Source organism: Caretta caretta, chromosome 21 (genome assembly GCF_965140235.1).
Source record: "Caretta caretta isolate rCarCar2 chromosome 21, rCarCar1.hap1, whole genome shotgun sequence".
NCBI classification, from domain to species: domain Eukaryota; kingdom Metazoa; phylum Chordata; order Testudines; family Cheloniidae; genus Caretta; species Caretta caretta.
This window is the reverse complement of record NC_134226.1, coordinates 4999137-5019641: the sequence shown is the minus strand read 5'-3', so window position 1 is coordinate 5019641 and position 20505 is coordinate 4999137. Positions and strand designations below refer to the sequence as shown.

The 20505-nt window shown below is 40.5% G+C and overlaps 1 protein-coding gene across 2 annotated transcripts in view; it reads right to left on the bottom strand.

The window, feature by feature from the left end:
• The window catches only part of CD34 (CD34 molecule), a 28868-nt gene extending 12291 nt beyond the window's left edge, over window positions 1–16577 (bottom strand). Inside the window, exons 1-2 of one of the 2 annotated variants that reach the window (XM_048826563.2) lie at window positions 16296–16577; window positions 794–955 (exon numbers count right to left, since the gene is read on the bottom strand). In XM_048826563.2, coding sequence (XP_048682520.1) covers window positions 794–955; window positions 16296–16374 — 241 coding nt within the window. In that variant the 5' untranslated portion in view covers window positions 16375–16577. The remainder of the gene's footprint in view (window positions 1–793; window positions 956–16295) is intronic. The other variant, XM_075121859.1, reaches the window with a different exon arrangement.
• Window positions 16578–20505: the final 3928 nt, after the last annotated feature.

Here is a 20505-nt window from a genome sequence, read left to right as displayed (position 1 = left end):
TATTATCGGCTGTAGAAAACACAGACATTAGATTTGCTTTGTAGTTACCTAACTGTTACATGCACTTATAAGCTGCTTACAATAGGCTAATATTCTGTGTGTATTCTACAAGTGTGTAAAGCTGCTATTGCTTGGCTCACGCCCCAACACTGACCTCCCCAGTGCCAACCCTGCCTTCTCACTGGACTCAGAGCCCTCAAACAAATAGATCTGTTGATTAAAAAAAAAAAAAGTATGTGTCTCTTTTTAAGATCCTTCAGCTTGAATCCCCTCAAGCTCAGGCTTATAGCAGAAAGGCAGACATCTTACATTTAAAGATGCTATATGCAGAACTCAGAAAGGGAGTGCAGAGACATGTGAGATAACCAGGGCATCTGATCATTATAGTTTAGCCTGCCTGCCATCCCAGATCTAGTGATCAGACTGCTTCTCCTAAGCAATCACTTTAAAGCAAAGATGGGTTCAAGCTGCAAGTTTTGGATCTGAATCCACACTTCTCTAAAGAACAGAGGTAGAAGCAGAGTCTGGAATACAGAAGTATTTCAGGACCCAGGGGACAAGTTGGGGTTCACATCCGTGGTTCCGTACTGGACTCATTTCTAAAATATCATTTTGGTTTGACCATGAGTTAAAAGCCCATTTCGATGAGACAACCTGTTCTAAATCATCCTTTGGGTGCCTGCTTAAAGTTTCACTTTCACATCTTGTAAATTCAGTCACTAAAGCACATCAGCAAATGGAAATTGCAGAGAGCATGGAGAATAATTAGCAAGTCCAAATCAATTTCCCATACCTTCTGGTGCTGGTGAAATATTTGTAGGCTCCAAGGAGATCATTGTTTCTGTGAGAGCGACAGTTGTTGTTGCTGGTGTTAGACTGGTGATAGTAGCATTCATCGCTGAAGGTGAGGTAGTGGCTGGTGAACTGTGGTTATTTTCACTAGAAACTTTATTGTCTGGGGGGAAAAGGAGTATTAATTTGTAGCTAAAAAGCACAATATGGCGTCTGTTCTAAGAGCTGCAGACTGACAGGACTCTGATATTTCAGTCACATGCAACATGAGAGTCCCTTTCTGAGAAGAAATATGTATGATTTTTGCAATGTTTCTTTTGTTTGTTTTTACAAGGGGTTGGGTTTGATTGCTTCTTCCCCTTTTCTGTTTGAAGGCTTCTGATCCTTGGGCTGTCCTGTTGGTACTGACTGTCCTTTTGACACTCAGATCCGGGGCAGCAGAGGAGGGAGGTTTAAGCCCCCCCCATCCCACACACATACACACTGTCCCCTAGCCTTCAGGAAAGGGTGGCAGACTCATAGACTTTAAGGCCAGAAGGGACCATCATGATCATCTAGTCTGACTGCCTGCACATTGCAGGCCACAGAACCTCGCTTACCCAGTCCTGTAATAGACCCCCTAACCTCTGGCTGAGTTACTGACGTCTTCAAATCATGGTTTAAAGATTTAATGTTACAGAGAATCCACCATTTACACTCTTTTAAACCTGCAAGTGACCCGTGCCCCATGCTGCAGAGGAAGGCGAAACCCGCCAGGGCCTCTGCCAATCTGACCCAGGGGAAAATTCTTTCCTGACCCCAAGTACGGCGGTCAGTTAGACCCTGATCATGTGGGCAAGACCCAGCAGCCTGACAAACCTGGGAAAGAATTCTCTGTAGTAACTCAGAGCACTCCCAAACAAGTGTCCCATCACTGGCCATTGGAAATGTTTGTTACTAGCAAGTTGGAGATCGGCAACATGCCATTGTAGGCAGTCCCATCATACCATACATACTCTCCATGAATTTATCAAGATCAGTCTTGAAGCCAGAACTTCACTCCTCTGATGGTTATAAACCTTTGTCTAATTTCAAGTCTAAGTTTATTGATGGCCAGTTTATATCCCTAAACCATTCCCTTCCACAATAGGATCACTGTACCAGGACTGGCCTAGAGATTGACCACCCCTGAGTAGCCCCATGCCACCTTGAGGAAAAGGCAGAGCTCTCTCTGGTATCCTCTGTTAATTATTTAGTTTTGGAAAAGTTTATTACATTCTCTAAAGGGGAGAAAAGGGATTTTTAATAGTTCTTTTCACAAGCAGACAGTTTTTTCCTTGCCAAAAAAGCTGAACAGCCTTATAATTCATATGGAAGAAATTCAGAGACCAACCAATCAAACTGGGACATATCAAAGGCTCAAATGTTAATCTAGTTTCTGTTTGCAACTCTAAACAAGAATGGAGCAGCAACTGGACATGATGGTCCTGGTCCTACATTAAGCCCCTGGGAATACAGGAGTCCAGCTGTGCAGAGCTCAAAGCAGGACTGGATTGTACACTGGCCTAAATTAATAGGTTTGGGAGGAAAGATTCAGCATTTCAAAAAGACCACTTGTGTGCTATAGGAAAAAGAAATGGAAATTTCAAATATATTCACATTATTGCAGGCACAAACTCTTTCAGGGCCTGATCCAAAGCCCAGTGAAGTCAATAGAAACATTCCCATAGGCTTTGAATCAAGTCCTTGTTGACTAGAGATGTTGCATCTCTTTGAGGCAAAATGGAACATATAGAGAATCATCAAATATTCTCATTTAAAAGTTTGTATATTTCCTAGTAATCACATGATATGAGATAAATATGCCACCTTTGACTTTGCTTATGTGATATTTGAAGCAAGCCTTAAACATCGTTGAAGGCTTTTCCTCTCCTGTTCTTCATGCTTTTTTATTCCTCTCTGGAAACCTATTTCTGTTTTCCACAAACTGGTTCAATACCTACTTCACATTCTATGTGTTTTTAGATTCTTGTTAAAAATACATTGATTGTTGCATTAGTTTCTATCCAGTAGTGACTGAACTCTAAAATGTGGAAGATAAATTATTTCATCATTATTCATTTTTTCAGAACCTAACAGAGATGATATTAAGTTCTTTATCAGCTGCTGAGCATTCTAGCTCTGACCCAGCAAAACACTTAAACTTGTGCTTAATTTTAAGCATGTACGTAAGTCCCATTGAAGTCATGCTTATGTACATGCTTAAAGTTCAACAAATGCTTACTGTTGTTCTAAATGGGAATATTTTCCTGAACTGGACCCTTAGTGCTTTGCTGGATTGGGCCCAGAATGCTCAGCCCATGGGAGAATTGGGCCCTAAATTACTTTACGGGATTGATTACAGAAATGGGCTTAATCCATGCTGTTGTCAAGCTAAATATACAGGAAATATTTTACAATCCAGATTAGGTAACAGACCCTTTAAGAAAGAAAAGTGACCCTTGTCTCTTAATTCATTAGATTAAAATTGCTAGCTGTTGATCCTGGAAATTCTGAAGTCTGAGTACAGGGTTATGTTATGAAATAAAATTTTGTTTGTATGCGCACGCATGGGAGAAATATTGGAATGCTGAGGAGTTGCCAGCTACACAAGCAAAACACACGATGAGGTAGATTCACAAGACCATGTTGAGATGTCTCTGGCAAAGGTTTGGGAGCATTTCAAACCTCCACGATTCATGCCTCATGTGAAATCCTTCATAATCTTGCACAACATACAGTCAGTATTGAGAAAAACTGGAAGGATTTTGTCATGAGACAATGAAATGATTGGAAGAGCATGTAAAGAAGGGAGAGAAATTCATTGCAAATAAGAATGATGCAAATGTTACAAGGAACCCACTACAAGACAGGCTTCAGGGGCAGGTCACTCCAGCCAGGGATAGTTTCACAGACCCTACAGCTATTTAGCCAAACAAAAAATGAGCCAGAAAGCTGGGTGAGGAGAGAGAGAATCTCAGATCTTCATCACATTCTGACATGGGTACGAGTGCCAGGCTCGTGTCTCTGAGAGAGTGCATCTACTTCTTGGCCCTGCCACGGGAAATGAGGGGAGTTAACCTGATGAGAGTTGTTTTTCACAGTGTTCCCAAGGGAGGGAGGGTGTGCCAAGCATGCTACAACTCAGACTGAGGCAGTGGCATCCTCAGTACTATATTTAGGCTTAGATTTAAAATAGCAACAGGAGAAACGTACCCTAACAGACAAGAAGAAAATCCCAGCGGCTAATAGCACTCAGGAGCCCCAGTCAGGAATCAGGGCCCCATGGTGGTAGGCACTGTACACAAATAGTAAAATGATAGTCACTGACCCAAAGACCTTATACTGTAAGTAAGGGACTCACTCTGGAACAGGACTGCTATCCTACTCAGGGACAGGAACCATATTTCAGGTAGGTCTTGCTAAAATAATGAAAAGATTGATGTATGTGATTCCTTTCATTATAGGATGGAGTAGGATTGACTGGTTAGGACGGGGTAGGCAACCTCTGGCATGTGTGCCAAAGGTGGCATGCTAGCTGATTTTCAGTAGGACTCACACTGGCCAGGTCCGGGCCACCGGTCCGGGGGGCTCTGCATTTTAATTTAATTTTAAATGATGCTTCTTAAACATTTTAAAAACCTTATTTACTTTACATACAACAATAGTTTAGTTTTATATTAAAGACTTATAGAAAGAGACCGTCTAAAAACGTTAAAATGTATCACTAGCACCTGAAACCTTAAATTAGAGGGAATAAATGAAGACTCGGCACACCCCTTCTGAAAGGTTGCCAACCCCTGGGTTAGAACATAAAAGAGCAGGTGAAGTGGGATTCAGTCCCCACCTTGAGGGCGTATCTGATGGCGAACTGACACTACACTTAGTCATAGGTAAAAGGCAGAGAAGAATTTTGAGGCCAATGTAAAACTTTCCATGGAAACCCAGAGAGAATTCTGCATAACGGGAGATAGTATAGGAGGGCCTTACTACAGACTCCTGAGAATAGGTTTAGTACATACATTCATAGATTCCAAGGCCAGAAGGGACCACTGTGATCGTCTAATCTGACCTCCTGTATAACACAGGCCAGACAACTTCCCCAAAATAATTCCCAGAGCAGAGCTTTTAGAAAAAAAATCCAATCGTGACAATTAAGAAATGGTCAGTGATGGAGAATCCATCACAAACCCTGGTAAATTATTCCAATGGTTAACTACTGTTAAAAATTTACACTTTATTTCCAGTCTGAGTTTGTCTAGTTTCAACTTCCAGCCACTGGATCATGTTATACCTTCCTCTGCTAGACTGAAGACCCCATTATTATATATTTGTTCCCCATGTAGGTTCTCATAGACTGGACTCAAGTCACCCCTTAACCTTCTCTTTGTTAAATAGATTGAGCTCTTTGAGTTTCTCTCTATACGGCAGGTTTTCCAATCCTTTAATCATTCTTGTGGCTCTTCTCTAAATCTTCTCCAATTTAACAACATCCTTCTTGTTTTGAGGGTACCAGAAATTGACACAGTATCCTAGCAGTGGTCACATCAGTGCCAAAATTAGAGGTAAAATAACTTCTCTACTTCTACTAGAGATTCCCCTGTTTATGCATCTCAGGATTGCATTAGCTCTCTTGGCCACAGTGTCACACTGGGAGTTCAAGTTCAGCTGATTAGCCATGTAAAATATGACAGAATTCACCTAGCAGCACATTCCAGGGAGAAATCAAATATTCCATTTTAATAATCAGTTGGTGTATCCTAAACATAAAAAAATACTCACTGCCATGTCAGGATGGATAAAGGGTCCATCTAGTCTGCTATTCTGTCTCCAGTCAAGGCTTGATGGTTCAGAGGAAGGGATAAACCCATAAAATATAGCTAATTATGCAATACACATGGTAGTGTGTTAAACAAGTCAGCATTAAACACAAACAATCAATTCTATGAGAGTAGCTTCAGAGTGCAGCTCCCCATCTTTGAGCTTCACTGACCTTTGGTTCATTACTGAAGTTCAATTCAGGCAAAGTCCTGCAGTTCAAGACTGAAAGAACATTGCCATTAAAGGCAGTATTGTTTGTATAGGGACTGCATGGTTTGGCCTCACACGTTTAGCCAAACTGATCTGTTAGAGTTAAAATAAAATTCAAGGCCCTCATCCGGCAAAGAAACCATTGAACCCACGTTCAATAAAGCTGCAGGATTGGAGCTTAAGTGTCTATGGATTTACTGCAACTCTGTGTCCTCCTTGAAGAAAACATTCAGGCTACATCCCATGTCATCAACAACATAAAGGAAACTCCCAGCGACCCCGCACAGTCAGATATTTCATACACAGTTCATAGTCATAGGGGTGGCATTAACATCTGAACGCTTTATGTACCTTTTCCTCCTAATGCCTATGATCAGAATTTCCTTCGTGTTGGCAATGGTTACAATGAGGTAACTGTGAAGTCTACCCTCCATCTGTACCCCGCAAATGAGAGTGAGTACACACCGTGTTAACAGGCAGACCACAGAACAGCTGCACGCTCTCTCTTAACCCCTTGCTGGCAGTGAAGAGGACCCCTGCTTTATTCATCTGGAGCAGCAAAAAGCACCTGATACACACAGATTGTACCAAGTCAGCTGGTTGCATCTCCAAGGTGCTTTCTCAAGTGCTTTGCTTGTGCTAATATCGCAATATTAAATTTAAATATTAGTCTATACAAGGCCTGAAAAGGTTTGTGTCATTTTAAAGATCTTCTCAGGAAGGGGAAGTTTTTCATAAAGAAGAAGAGATATTTATGTGTAGATCTTATCCCAACCCATTATGTTCAAGAAAACTTATATCCTGCATTCTTACTTGTCTTCCAGTTAAGAAGTAAGCATAGATGACAATAAGAAATGCGAGAGGCATTTATTAGAAAACATAATATTGTGAATGTTAGTGTTAATGAAATAAGCCAAGCTGCCATCCCTGGATGAAAGTCTTTAGAACAGATACAGCCTGGAAACTGGCAGTGCAAGCTTTCTTCATATACAGCATGCCTCAGACTTGCTCTGGAATGACTCCATCTAACGGCGAGAAGGAAATTCAGTCTCCATGGCCCATTCTATGATTATCCTGTCTACAAGCCTGGGGCCAGATTTTTCAAAGAGCTCATCTCCTGTTTACTCACCAGAACAAGTAGCCAGATTTTCAGGAAAGGTCATCATGCGGCATGTACATTGGGTGCTGAGCACTTTTGAAAGTCTAGCCCCATGGAAGCCAACTGTGACATTCATTTTTCTCAAAAAGAAAAGGAGTACTTGTGGCACCTTAGAGACTAACCAATTTATTTGAGCATGAGCTTTCGTGAGCCACAGCGATGAAGTGAGCTGTGGCTCACGAAAGCTCATGCTCAAATAAATTGGTTAGTCTCTAAGGTGCCACAAGTACTCCTTTTCTTTTTGCGAATACAGACTAACACGGCTGTTCCTCTGAAACCATTCATTTTTCTGTATCCCACTACCAGCCTCTAAACTAACCACTCCCCTATGAAATGCACTTCCATGACACCTTAAAAGTAGAGATGGGACTGAATTGAAAAGTTCACATCCAAATCTGAATTGTTGCACTATGCAGGGGTATTTGGATCTAGGGTTTTGGTTTTGGCCACTTTTCTTTTTAAATGAAAGAGAGATTCTTTCCAGGAAGGAGCCCAATTCAAAAGAGTCAAATCACTGAGTTTTCCAGATAACAAATCACAACCAGGAGGCATGATTTCATGCCTGGAATAATAATTAACGTATTGCTAAATCTCTCCTTTTCACACGGCTTTGTGTTTACATGGACATCAGCAGGAAACTTTACCTCATTAGAATGACATAATGCCATTTACTTGACCTCCCAAAATGCCATAACTACCCAGACAAACACCTTTGAACTTTTCCAGATGTTTATAAAAATACAAGAGCTGTTTGGCCAAAATCTTTGCACCAACATGTATCATAAAACAAGGCCTGGATCTTCCTCCACCTTAATTTGCCTTTGGATTTGCTCAGTTTTATTACAAAGACTCCTTTTCTCCCCTCACCTCTCCAGCACATGCAACCATTTTAATACAAGAAGTATCAAAGTGTTTTGCAGCTTTAGGACTAAAAAAATCTCTAACAATGCAGATGGAAACTGGGATACCACTCCTAAGTGGCATTTGGCTAAAAACCTCAATCATTTATTGCACAGCACATTCTTATTAGTTTTGAAAAACTTGTGTGAATTTTATTAAGGACTTGAGAATTAAAGCCAAATGAAACTTTAAGCATAAAGCAATCAAAGTCTAGTAAGGCCAGCAGGGAAGGGAGTGATTACTCAGTCTGTGTGAGAATTCACCCCCAAATTAGTTGTAGGGGACACAATTTCACAAATATTTATTTTATTCACCTTTTTACTACCCTACAACAAAAGAGTATCCACCCAGTACTTTGGACATCCTTGACAATCTGATAAAACTAATTAACAAACAGACCTGGCACTTATCCCAGATCAAATCAAATAACCCAGCAACAACATAAACACAACAAAAATTAATTGACTTACCTTCATCATCCATACCTGAGTTCTGCACCAGTGCTACCCAACCCTACCCAATACCCATCTCCTTACAGTAAAAGAACAGACTCAGATCAACATGGGGCAGTCTCAGCAGTTTGTATCCCATTTTGTAGTATAAGGCAATTAAATACAGGGTTTTCGTCCTTTCATCTGCATCTTCACAATGACTAACCTACAACCTGTGGAAGTAGCTGCCTCTTCTATGATGGCAGTACTAATTAACCTTTATATAATACACCTCGTCTTCAAATCACTTGACAATCATTTTGCCAAATTCATCTCTGCTTTAATACTTTTGACTTCAACTAACTAATTTATCCTTACAAAAACCTTGCAGGGTAGGTATTAGCCCAATTTTACAGATAGACAAACCGAGGCAGAGCTTAAATGACACACAGCTAAAGCCACAAGGGCAGAACCAAAATGAGCACTTAGGAGTTCCTGGTCCTTTAAGGGTACGTCTACACCTCAATTCAACAGCCCCTTAGCTTGAGCCCCATGAGCCTGAGTCAGCTGGCATGGCCCAGCCGCGGGCTTTTAATTGCAGTGTAGACATACTCTAAGACTATACTTCTGCAGTCAAAGTGTACAGGTACAGTAGGTGCACTGGGTGTCAGTAGGCTGTGATTCAGGACCGGGTGTGTTGGTCGGATTGGGGAAGCAGTGGAGAAAGAAGGCAGAACAGAACTACAACAGTGTGAGCCAGGTTTCAATGTTTGCCTTTCATTAAGCCAGCAGCTGCAATTAGCAGCACCTTTTGGGATTCTGAGCTACATTACTCATGAAGCTCTAGTTTTAGTCCTCTCCAGCCATGTGGCAGGAATTCAAGTGGGTGGAGCTCCGTTTGCTCTGGAAATATCTAATAAAATCCGCCTTCCCTTTTTTTCCCCTTTTCCACACAGCCCCAGACAGGATATGGGTGTGGATCTGCAGTCACGAATGACACAAAGGAAAGGGCAAACAGAATGTGGGAAGGAGGAGGGTTAACAACTCAAACCATTACATCACTGCAGTCAGCTGTGAGTGGAGTTACCCAATCAACACTTAACCCTGCTCAGTCAGGGCCAGTAAAGAGGGATTTTGCTTTGTCTTGTAGCCTAACTTAAGTTGGCTCTTAGATAAGCCACTGACCTCAGGAGCCTGATTTCTCAGGCAGCTTCTATGATGCTTGTGGCTTGTATACTTATAACAATCAGCCTTCTAGAAGAAGTTGAACCTGAATTACAGTTCCTCCTTGGCCTCACCAATTTTCAGCACTTAAACTGCTTTATTTTGCGGGATCTTGGTAAAAGAATATGTACTTGAGGATGATCACATGCAGAAACAGGTTGACATATGAAGCATAGAGATGCAGCACCACACTCATAGGAACAAACACATATAGTTTGCATGAGGTATAAATACATACAGTGTCTTGCACTAGTGCACCATCTACAAGTTTTAATACATTCACTAATAGGACAATTCACTGCACTGTCCACCAGTCGTGCATACTTTCTAGCATATATACGTCGTCATTCTTCCTGTTAATATTGTTGCCATGTAAAAATCACCTAGAGCTAAATCTTGGCATACAGAAACATTCCTAAATGTCAACAAAGGTTTGGTTTGGGTTTGATTCAAGTCCCAGGCAAAAGTCTTTATTTTAAACTAGCAGGTTTGCCCATCTCTAGTGATTCAGCGCTGTATTGTGATCTCCTGATCTACCCATTTGATGGTGTAACTGGAATGTACAAACCAAAGTAACCCCCCGCCCCCCTCATTTTTAAAACGCACATATCTCAGTTGTTTTTAGCACTTCAGAATAAACCAGAAAGGCCAAGTAGATATTGTGGACAAATATTTCCCACTTAGAAGCTTTCACTCAGAAAGATCCCAAGGTATAATGCAAGTTATATTTACATACAGCACCGGCTGAAATGCAACAGTTCCTGGGATGCACAGCACCCTTGTACACCGTTATGGGGAAGGGACATTTTGACTTCTGACTCTAAGGCTATGTCTACACTGCAGCTGGAATCGATGCTCTGAGATCGATCCACTGGTGGTCGATTTAGTGCATCTAGTGAAGACCCGCCAAATCGACAGCAGATCACTCTCTAGTCAGCCCCTGTACTCTACCCCAACGAGAAGAGTAAGATAAGTCAATGGGAGAATTTCTCCCGTAGACCCCATGGTAACTCGACCGAAGGTACGTTGACTCCAGCTACGTTATTCACGTAGATCGACTTACCACGGTAGGGTAGACATAGCCTTAGGCAAACACTCAAATGAGAGGATAGATGGTTTTGTGGGGACTCAGGAGAAAGGGGTTCTGTTCCTACCTCTGCCACGGGCCTACTCTGTGACCATGGGCAAATCACTTTGGGATTAATTTTCAAAAGTGCTCAGACGGTGTGGTTCAAAGGTTTTAAAATTCCATGGGCTGACATGGTGCTGGGAATGCATCCAACAAGTTAAGCTATGAAATGTAGCCCAGCTGCTGACAATCAGCTCACAATAGTATTACTTAGCTCTTATATAGTGCTTTTCATGCATAAACGTCACAAACTTTGCAAAAAGGTATCATTATCCCCATTTTACAAATAGGGAATCTGAAGCATCAAGGTGAAATAATTTGCTCAAGGTAACAAAACAGGTTAATGGCAGAGCCAGGAATAGAAACCTAAGTGCAATATCTAAAATGTATGCAAAGTAGTTCTTGGAAAGACTATAAATTGTTACAGGAATAAATCTAAATTATAGTTTAACATTTACCCTGAACCTATTCTAATCTTACTTCAGAGTCTGAAAAGATGGGTCAACAAATTTTCCTTTGGAACAGTATAAAGCTGCTCTGTTTTCACTTACTATATGTCAATGGGAAAGAGGGAATTCTTAGCTTGCTATATAAGCCAATTTGTACATAGCTCTTGAAAGGCATCCTTCTGTTGTCTATCACGGAAGTGGAGAAATGTTGCTGAGCCTCTGATAGTGTGGCTGATGTTATTAGGCCCTGTGATGGTGTCCCCTGAATAGATATGAGGGCACAGTTGGCAACGGGCTTTGTTGCAAGGATAGGTTCCTGGGTTAGTGGTTCTGTTGTGTGGTATGTGGTTGCTTGTGAGTATTTGCTTCAGATTGGGGGGCTGTCTGTAGGCAAGGACTGGCCTGTCTCTCAAGATTTATGAGAGTGTTGGGTCATCCTTCAGGATAGGTTGTAGAGCCTTAATAATGCGTTGGAGGGGTTTTAGTTGGGGGCTGAAGGTGATGGCTAGTGGCGTTCTGTTATTTTCTTTGTTAGGCCTGTCCTGTGGTAGGTGACTTCTGCAAATACTCACCAGCAACCACATACCACACAACAGAACCACTAACCCAGGAACCTATCCTTGCAGCAAAGCCCATTGCCAACTGTGCCCACATATCTATTCAGGGGACACCATCACAGGGCCTAATAACATCAGCCACACTATCAGAGGCTCGTTCACCTGCACATCCACCAATGTGATATATGCCATCATGTGCCAGCAATGCCCCTCTGCCATGTACATTGGTCAAACTGGACAGTCTCTACGTAAAAGAATAAATGGACACAAATCAGATGTCAAGAATTATAACATTCATAAACCAGTCGGAGAACACTTCAATCTCTCTATCGTCACGCGATTACAGACATGAAAGTTGCGATAGTACAACAAAAAAACTTCAAATCCAGACTCCAGCAAGAGACTGCTGAATTGGAATTCATTTGCAAATTGGATACAATTAACTTAGGCTTGAATAGAGACTGGGAGTGGCTTAGTCATTATGCAAGGTAACTTATTTCCCCTTGTTTTTTCCTCCCCCCCCCCCCCAGACGTTCTTGTTAAACCCTGGATTTGTGCTGGAAATGGCCCACCTTGATTATCATTCACATTGTAAGGAGAGTGGTCATTTTAGATAAGCTATTACCAACAGGAGAGTGGGTTTGTATGTGTGTGTGTGTGGGGGGGGGGGGGGGGGGGGGAGAAAACCTGGATTTGTGCTGGAAATGGCCCAACTTGATTATCATACACATTGTAAGGAGAGTGATCACTTTAGATAAGCTATTACCAGCAGGAGAGTGGGGTGGGGGGAGGTATTTTTTCATGCTTTGTGTGTATAAAAAGATCTTCTACACTTTCCATAGTATGCATCCGATGAAGTGAGCTGTAGCTCACGAAAGCTTATGCTCAGATAAATTGGTTAGTCTCTAAGGTGCCACAAGTACTCCTTTTCTTTTTGCAAATACAGACTAACACGGCTGTTACTCTGAAACTTGATGGGTTCTGTGATACTCTACACGCCACGCCCTAGTAATATGATCATGATATAATTATGTGGCATCTTATACAAGGTATGCCTTGTAAGGTAGTATTCTAAAAGTCTTGATCTCTTGAACATTAATATCCTGTTGGATTGTATGTGTTATCACTGTACGTGAAGTTCTAGAGTTTTGCTATGTATGTGTTACTGAAAGATGTTGTGAAGTTGAAAACACCCACAGCTAGCCTTTCAGGTACAACAATGAAGAAGCTAGACAGTGCTAATGGCCCATCAGCAAAGACAATTGACCGTGGAAAAGGTTTGTCCTCAACAGGAACATTTCAGCCATGAGTAATGGATGCTATGACTCAACAAGGCATGCAACCAGACCACATGACACTGAACTCCATTTTGGTACCTGTATTTTTCCACAAGCTGGGCAGGGAATTTAGCTTGGAACAAAGGGTTCCCACCGTATGGAAAAACTATATAAGGTGGGGAGTGACATCACTTGGCTTCACTCTCCACACAAGAGAAATCCTGGAAACATCTAAGGATCTAAGGATCAAAGACTGAACTGGGGAAAGTGCTGGTCCCAGGCTAATGGGATTTCTAGCCTGTGTATGGAAATTTGGTGGACTGCTTGTATCATCAGTCAGGGTGAGAGATTGCTAATTCAAATTGCTTATCTATCTAGTATATTAGGCTTAGTTTGCATTTTTGTTTATTTGATAGATAATCTGCTTTGATCTGTTTGATATCACTTATAAATCACTTTTAATCTATCTTTCTGTAGTTAATAAACTTGTTTTATGTTTTATCTTAACCAGTGTGTCTTTAAGTGAAGTGTCTGGGAAAATCTCATCTTGATTAACACAGGCTGGTTTTGCGTATCTTTCCCATATCAAGGGGGAAGTGAACTATATTAATGAACTTGCATTGCACAGATCCCTGTGCAATGCAAACTTGTTCTGGGTTTATACTCCAGCAGGGGTGCTAGCCTGGGGAGCTGGGAAATTGTTGTGCTCTGTTATGAATCTATGGGAGGCTTAGGAAGGCATTCAGGTAACTCAGTTGGGTGTATGGTGCCACCTGCTGTCATTTTGGGTGATAACAGGACCTGGAGAGGCTGGCTGAATCACCAGCAGAGCAGTGTGAGAGAGAGACCAGCACAGCTACATTGTTAGGGGGCACAATGGTTCCAGCAGCTCCCAGACTGCATCCCGGGGGTAACAACCTGTCACAGATTCCCAGACCTTTATCTCCTCCTGACCAAAAAGGTTTGTTTGTATGAATCCCTGCAAATGACCAAATTTTGCACAGCACCTGCTATAAGTCTTCCTGAATGAAAATAAGGCCTTAGGAGCAGCTTATTGTGAACAGAAGGGCTAAAAAAGGAGGAAGGGAGAACAACTCGTAGAATTAAGAGATGTGCAATAGAGCCTCCGCTTAGATGCTTGAAAATTGATAGCCAGCAACACTTCCTTTGCAGTACCTGGTTTTTAATATCACGACACTGAGTTTATATATTCTTCTAGTTTGTGAACACCTGAAAAAGCTGACACCTGAAAAAGCTCATGTACTAGAAGCCACCAAAAAGGCAGCATTGTCTATGGACTAAGGTCAGTAACTAGGATATAGAACTTCACCTGTATAACTGATTCACTGTGGAACCTTGAGACATGTCACCTAGGGACTTATTTTCACAGGTGCTAGGCACTCTCAGCTGCAACAGAAGTCAACGAGAAACGCAGGTATTCAGAACCTCTAAAAATCATGCCCTTAATTTTAAAAATGCTTTATTTTACCCTTACATGGAATGGAAATAATACTTCTCTACCTCACTGGGGTGTTCAGAAACTTACAGACTTGAAGGCCAGAAGGCACCATCATCTAGTCTGATATCTGGCCATAGAATCTTACACCCCTATTCTTGTCGTAGTGGGTCCACAGTCACTGGCTGAGTCACTGAAGCCCTCAAATCTTGATTTAAAGACTTCATATTACAGAGAATCCACCCTTTACTCTAGTTTGAAATCAGCAAGTGACCCATGCCCCATGTTGCAGAGGAAGGCAAACCACCCCCAGGGTCTCTGTTAATCTGATTTGGGGAAAAAGCCCTTCTTGACCCCAAATATGACCATCAGTATGTGGGCAAGACCAACCAGCCAGACATGTGGGAAACTAATTAACTGTATGCAAAGCATTGCAATATGCTGTACAAGTGCAGAGTATTGGCTTGGTTAATGAAAGGTATCACATTTTACAGTATGTGCATTTTCTCTCAAAGTCCATTACAGGTACAAAATAAAAAAATATCACCCCTCACCCTCCCAAACCCTATCATGTGATAATTTTGCCTTTACCTTTTTTCATCTCACAAGTGACTCAGATTTCTAATGCCAGACAAATGCTGTTGCACAAAAGCCTTGCTTACCACAGACCTCAGTCATACAATGCTGAAACACACTTTAAAGGCTTCTTCGTACTGCGCTTTCTGTAAGTGCCTACTAGAGGGTGAGATGAAATGGCTCAGATGAACAATTCTGTGGCCTGTGTTGTGCAGGAGGTCAGACTAGATGATCATAATGGTCCCTTCTGACCTAAATATCTATGAATACGTCATGCCAGCTTGATAGAGGCATGAACTTGATCCTTTTTGAAATATTAGCAATGAAACAAGAGACAGAAGAGCACAATGTAACTGCTTATTTAAGAGGATCGACTATCTCACATTTCACGGATTAAGGGGAAAATAAAGTAGGTTGAATACCTACAGGGTCTTGGATGTTATTCTAATACAGCATATAGAATATTTAGACAAAAAAGTCCCCTTAAAATTTATTACACCAATCTTCATTAGTATTAAGATTCTTGGTTTTAGATTAAATACATGAAAATCTAATCAAAAAGTTAAATATTGCTTAAACAAAAACTAAAGCCCAACAAACAAAACACCCTGCACAAAACAAAAAACCTACAGACCAAAAATCCTTAGAATTTCTCTCTTTCCCACCCCACCCGCCCTCATGCTGAGTGTTACTTGTGGAATTAAGGTGGGTGGAGGATTCCCCATAGTCACAGGGAGTTCATCTGAGGAAGCAAAGGTTTTTTTGGAAGTGAGCAGATTTTTTTATACCACCAGGTGTTTTGGTTACACTTGTTTTTTAAATAAGTGTTTAATTCCTATAAAATTATCACCACAAATTAGAAACCTCTGTCCTTTTAGACTAATGCAGAGCAACAAATGATACACATTCATTAGAGGTACTCCGTACATTTACGTCTTCCTTATAACATGGTTTCTAATGGGATGCTTTCATATCTTGTTTCCCAACTCTGCTTAAAGCTGTAATAATTTCTGTTCAGAACACTCATTTTTGGCTGTTTTGGAGAAGCTGGATTGGGGAAGTGTCCTTCTTCTGCCTATAATGTCCTCAATATAATGCTCTCCACATAAGTCTGCTCCAATTTTATTGAACATACATTATATTACACTTATAGTACACTCACTCTTTTCCCTACCCTGCTATCCAATGAGCAGTAGTACAGAAAGGTATTTCCCTGTGCATTATCCACCCCCCCCCCATTTTGTGCTTAATGCATTTAGTAGCCATAAATGTAGCCTTTTTATGTTTAATACTCACCCATCAAGCTCAGAACATAGAACATTGTCCAGAAAAGCTGCTTCCTCTTCGTTGCTTTTAAACTCCCCTGTAACAACATCCCTGCTGATTACTTACAAGCAAAACTGGATATTACTTTAGTACTCTTGGGTTTTTAAGCTCTGCGGCAGCTCTGTCGAGACTGTGTGTGACTCCCCTTTAGTTCAAATCGTTCAGTCCACTAACATGTGCAGTGGAATTCCCTTGCACGGTTTATGCTTGTGGTTCCAAATTATGAGATGGAGTTTGTCCAAAGCTTGATCTAGCTTTAAATAGTTCATAGCAATCTCACTATCACATTTTTCCCCTCCCCTATATCCTTTTTTTTTTTTTCCACATGACACATGCTTAACTCTTTCATGGAACCTGGTTCTTTTCACTTTAAAAATGGAGAGACGTACAATTTGCATTACACTGAAAGTGAGCATAATATGGTTTGTGTAGTTTTACCCTGAATTAATACGACTTAAAAGCAGTATAAAAATGTGAAATTACACATCCACACACACCCACCCCTGTATTGTAATATTGCAGGAACTTTGAAGGCTTTTAGAATCTGGGATTTTTTGAGTAATTAAATTAAGAATGAACCAGGGGCCAAACCCACCACTGACTGAAATAAGAAGAATGCTGTTTACTTCAATCAGGAATTCACTTAGGCCAGCAGTGAACATGGTCCACAGATGAAAGGGCTTTGAAACTTATGGTCAGTATTGGGACTGAGTAACTGATAGATAAAAACAAGTTCTAAAGCCTTGGAGGGAGGCCTAAAAGGAACCTCCTGCAGCTCACTTCTGTTGATAACAAATGCAGCTAAAGATGCAAATTGGTAAATTCTAGAGGCCAAATATTTGGTTTTTGCTGGTACCCTAATGAGACCCAGGGACAAGTCATTTCTAGCAAGAATGATTTAACACACTCAGGGAAAAGGATGTCTTACATCAGTCAAGTTAATCCCCTCCTTACTCCTTTCAATTCAGATGGAGGACAGGTTGCTTTTTCCTGCCCATTTTCTCTGTTGCCTATTCTTCTCTGTTTAGCTTTTATTTTCCTTTCCTTCACAGCAAAAAATAACCTTAGAACAAGAGACCGCCCATTTTTCAAAATAAGGGTTACATCTTAACAGAGAATCTCACAGACACCTTCCTTCCCAGTCATCATTGCGCTGCACCCCCTACAGCACCACTCCACTACCTGTTTGTGGTAACTAGTTCTACTTTGGTAGAAATTTAGCATTAGGAAAGTATTTACTGTACTTTTAGCTGCCTTGATGAATTTTAGTAGGTGGAAGAATGAGAGTCACCACCTTTTGACCAACAAACTCTCTAAGTGGATCAACAACACACACACACACACACACACCAGATGAGTTTGGGAACTTTGTTCTGAGAATATACAATCCATAAGCTTGACAGGCTGCTCTCATAGTCATCCTGTGGATGGTGAACTCGACTGAAGCCACAAACCTGAGTTCTGGTCCTAGCTATGTCACTAACGTTTTGATCTTCACTAAGTCACTTAAACTCTGACTCAGTTTCCTCACCTGTAAACTGACAATAACAATTCACTCCATTTGTAAGGAACTTTGAGATCCTCAGGTAAAAAACCACTCCGTAAGTTCTATATATTGTTCTGACATCACATTGGTGAGAATCAAAAGTAAATCCGTCAGAATCAATGGAGCAGACTGAGGCACTAGACCCTAGAGCGCAATTTGGAGATTTGTCAAGATTTGTAAAGGTACAAATTGTTCCTTTAATATTATAAATCTTAACAATATAAGAAAAAAACTACTGTTGCCTGGCTTTTCTATTTGTGGGTGTGCAAACAACAACTTTAAAAACGTCAGTATGGAAGATAAAGAAATATTTGTTCTGTTCAGTGTGACAAAGCAGCTGAAAAAGTAAACACTGAATTGACCTTAATTTTTGTTTTTGATGCTATATTTAAAAAACAACATTTATTTTACCAAAGAAGTCAGTCTCAGCAAGATGCCTACCTAACAGGATGTACAGCAAAATAAAGAGGGGAGAGAGTGAGAATAATAAAGGCACCCTCCCCAATCTAATATTTTCCATTTGGATGCCTTTCATTCCTGTTCTGCTCCCGGACACCTTACTGCCATATCTGCCTACCCCGCCCCAAATGAAAATATAGTCGTGTTGCAGACTGTTATAAGCATTAAGAAAACACACCTGTTATGGACGTATCATGTGAAACGAAATCCCTCAGTAGATTGTGTTTTAATTAGGGCTGTCAATTAATCGCAGTTAACTCACATAATTAACTCAAAAAATTAATCGCAATTAAAAAAATTAACCGTGCTGTTAAACAATAGAATACCAATTGAAATTTATTAAATATTTCTGGATGTTTTTCTACATTTTCAAATATATCAATTTCAGTTACATCACAGAATACAAAGTGTACAGTGCTCACTTTATATTATTTTTATTACAAATATTTGCACTGTAAAAATTATAAACAAAAGAAATAGTATTTTTTAATTCACTTCATACAAGTACTGTCATGCAATCTCTTTATCATGAAAGTGCAACTTACAAATGTAGATTTTTTTTTGTTACATAACTGCACTCAAAAACAAAACAATGTAAAACTTTAGAGCCTACAAGTCCTACTTCTTGTTCAGCCAATCGCTAAGAGAAACAAGTTTGTTTACATTTATGGGAGGTAATGCTGCCCGCTTCTTATTTACAATGTCACCTGAAAGTGAGAACGGGTGTTTGCATGACACTGTTGTAGCTAGCATCACAAGATATTTATCTGCCAAATGCACTAAAGATTCATATGCCTCTTCAAGCTTTGGCCATCGTTCCAGAGGACATGCTTCCATGCTGATGGTGCTTGTTAAAATGTAATGCGTTAATTGAATTTGTGACTGAACTCCTTGGAGGAGAATTGTATGTCTCCTGCTCTGTTTTACCCTCATTCTGCCATATATTTCATGTTATAGCAATCTCGGATGATGACCCAGCACATGTTGTTCGTTTTAAGAACACTTTCACTGCAAATTTGACAAAATGCAGAAAAGATACCAATGTGAAATTTCTAAAGATAGCTACGGCACTCGACCCAAGATTTAAGAATCTGAAGTGCCTTCCAAAATCTGAGAGGGATGAAGTGTAGAGCATGTTTTCAGAAGTCTTAAAAGAACAACACTCTGATGCAGAAACTACAAAACCCTAACCACCAAAAAACAAAATCAACCTTCTACAGGTGGCATCTGATTCACATTGTGAAAATGAACATGCGTCGGTCCGCACTGCTCTGGATTGTTACCAAGCAGAACCCGTCATCAGCATGGATGCATATCCTCTGGAATGCTGATTGAAGCATCAAGGGACAAAATATTTAGCGCATCTGGCATGTAAATATCTTGCATTACCGGCTACAGCAGTGCCATGCAAATGCCTGTTCTCACTTTCAGGTGACATTGTGCACAAGAACCAGGCAGCATTATCTTCTGCAAATGTAAACAAACCTGTTTGAGCGATTGGCTGAACAAGAAGTAGGACTGATTGGACTTGTGGGCTCTAAAGTTTGACATGGTAGAAAATGTAGAAAACATCCCAAAATATTTAAATAAATGGTATTATATTATTGTTTAACAGCACGATTAATTGCAAATAATTTTTTTTAATCACTTGACAGCCCCAGTTTTAATTATATCCATTTACTGGCATGATAAAATTGAAGTGGCTTTTATTTTTAATTTAGGACAGAAAAATGTCTCTGGGAAGGAAACATCTGTTGTTAACAGATTTGATCCAAGTTTTATATATAGGCTCCTTTTATGTTGTTTTAACATTTTTTAAAAAGTTAGCTGACACAGCTGTACAGCTGTGATAAAAAGGCCATAAAATAACCCAGTAAACTATAGCTTACAAATATATACACACACTTAACCCCTCAAGCTGGACCTTACATCACTAACCCTTTGCAAAGTATACTGGGAGTGAAGGAGTAAAAAGATCTATAGAAGTGCTAAGTCTTATTTTAAGAAGGAAGGCAGTGAACTGGTTTTATTAAAATAAGAAATTAGCCTGAACTGCAATGTTCAAATCCAAGCTTAACAGATATCCGTGTGCTCAAATTTAGGGCACGGTTTGGCTCATTCTATAGCTAGGACTATTGTAAATGTTTTTAGATCTGGATAAGAATTCAAACTCTC